Source organism: Montipora foliosa, chromosome 9, assembly GCF_036669935.1.
Source record: "Montipora foliosa isolate CH-2021 chromosome 9, ASM3666993v2, whole genome shotgun sequence".
NCBI lineage: Eukaryota > Metazoa > Cnidaria > Anthozoa > Scleractinia > Acroporidae > Montipora > Montipora foliosa.
Window position 1 is genome coordinate 4,243,912 of NC_090877.1, and position 2,500 is coordinate 4,246,411.

A 2,500-nucleotide genomic window follows, 5' to 3' on the forward strand; every position below is an offset into this window, starting at 1 on the left:
AGCATTGCCAACTTCCCTTTCTCTTCTTTTAAACAAGCGATGATTCATGGTTGGTATGTTCATTGCAGACACTAAATTATTTAGGTGTGTATTCCCCATGCCAGCATGAAGGGATCCTAATACTGCCCTTGTGTTGATATCGCTAACAAGAGGACCACGGTTTCCAGCTCGGTGTTCTCCAGAGGATTTCACTTCATTTATGTGACCACAGTAGCTGCATTTAATGCTAAAGATACTACAAAGACCACTTCGTTTTTCTCCAGTAATGTTTACGAGGGATAATGGACCTGTTGAAGCAATAAATGAACTTCATGTACATGTAGTGACTAATTTGTTTCTCAGCCAATGTTGCATAAAAGCAAATGATAAATCATATCATTTTTTGTCTCATGCTCAGGGATGTTAAATGTACTCATGAAAAAGAATGGACCTTTATTGTTCCATTGTTTTATTGCTACATCGTGTTAGTTTTCTATTTGCAAAATGGAAATATCCATGCTGTTATTGATGTTTTGGTTACAACAAGGCAAAGGACCTAAGCATTTAAATATCACATTAACTTGAATGGGGCAACAAAACAACAAATTGAAGAATATAAATTAGTAGTAAGCAAAAAAAAAGACCTTTGAAGCCTCTGACTTGTGAATACACAGTGTACCTTCCAATATTGGTAAAATTGATGGTGGCAAATAAAGTATTGTATTGTACTTTGCAATTTGATTGGCATAGATGAGTTGTATTTCAGCTTATAACATGGATGACAAATTACTCCTTAATTTTGGTGTGAAATTTCAGCGTTAATTTATAATGTTGCCATGGCAACTTTTCCTACAGTGCCAAAATGGCGTCTTATGAACGTAATTTGTCACCCATAATGTTAATAGCTAATCAAATGGTATACTCCTGAAATTAGGGAATAAGTCACTTGTGTTTTGTCCAAAATCAGATAAATTCCAGAGCCTTTGGGCTGAGGAAATTATTTGATTTTGGACAAAGCATGGGTGAAATGATGATTCCCTGACTTCACTTGTAACCTTTTGATTACCCATACTATTTTGTTCATACCCATGTAAGATAATTTCAAAAAATGCCAGGCACTATTACAAACAGATAAGTAAGCATCTTCCATCGCTAATATTTGAGATTTTAATTCACAAACAATTCGATATCAAAATATCACTCGTAATATTTTCAACTATTTTTCACAAAATAATGTTCCTTTTTTTATGACTTGGGGGTTATATAGCAATTGAAGAGTCAACAACCTTCACATCAATACAAAAGTTACTCTATTCTACACTAATTTTACTTCATATTAGTGATGTACTTAAGTACACAATTGTGTTGTAGTCTACTTGTATGGTAACAATGAAACGATATTTTTCTTAAAAGTAGAAAACTACAATTTTGCTCCCCTACTATTGCTTCAAGAAACTTCTGAAGACACCAAGAGACACTCACCTTCTTTACAGTTTGAACAAGATTTCAGGTCATTTCGCAGAACGTGAAGTTCAATCAGTCTTGTACCACAAATATCAACCCCATGTTTAGGTTGCTGTAATGAAAATATATTTGCTAAGCCATTTACTTTCTGATATTTAAATTTTTTCAAACTAAAAGGCAAAGTAACAGGAAGGAAATGGAAATGGTCCATCTAGCTAATTTGCAATATTTGAGCCAACATTTGGCACAGTGTTAGCGACGTAACGATAAATATTTATCGCATAAACAACATACCTGAGACCTCGTTTCTATTTTTCTTGGAGGTTCAAAGTCTTGTTCCTCTTCAGGGTGATTTTCGTTGCCTTGGGTTATGCATTTTTTTGCTCTGGTCAGATTTGCTACGGATTGAATTTGTCGTTTGGAAGCAAAGCATCCTTTGTGTCGCCTGGACTCGTAGTTTGGTTTTTCGTCTTCTCTATCTCCTGCATACGCAATATTTGTCGAGCAAACAAAATACAACCCATAGAATGTTGCGAAGAAGAACAAGCAAAATGATTTTTGTTGGTGTGTCCATTCTTCATATTTATGTCCACTTTGCGAGTCCTTTATACGCTCCCTGTGGCCGTAACGATCGATCGAGTTGCCTTTGAAACTTGGGAAACATTGAATTCCAGAAACAATTTTTCTTAAATACACAGAATTGACTAAAGTTGTTCTAGCAGGAAAAGTCTCTTTTAAATGAAAATTTCGTCTCCAACAGTACAAAAGTGTCCTTGCGCGAAAAAAGCCGCACGGCGCCATGTTTGTTTTGGTTTTTCGGGTTTTAAATCTCGCGCCTGTATCGTGCGTGTTACTCACGCATGACGCAACGAAGGTGACTTACTCCCCGCGCGAGGAAACTGGTACCAGCCACCTTAAGTGAATACAGCAAGCTTATATACCGTCTCGCCGACAGTGACAACCAGGAAGATAAGGTCACTGAAGTTGAAAACCTAGGAACACGCGAGGAAATGTTGGAGAAGTTTAACGATCTGAAGGCATTGAAACAAGGGTGTTT

The 2,500-nt window shown here is 36.5% G+C and overlaps 1 protein-coding gene across 1 annotated transcript in view; it reads left to right on the forward strand.

The window, feature by feature from the left end:
- LOC137970612 (uncharacterized) overlaps positions 1 to 2,500 on the forward strand; it is a 15,896-nt gene that overhangs the window by 12,263 nt on the left and 1,133 nt on the right. Inside the window, exon 6 of the mRNA XM_068817137.1 lies at positions 2,321 to 2,500. This exon is cut by the window's right edge and continues 1,133 nt beyond it. Coding sequence (XP_068673238.1) covers positions 2,321 to 2,500 — 180 coding nt within the window. The remainder of the gene's footprint in view (positions 1 to 2,320) is intronic.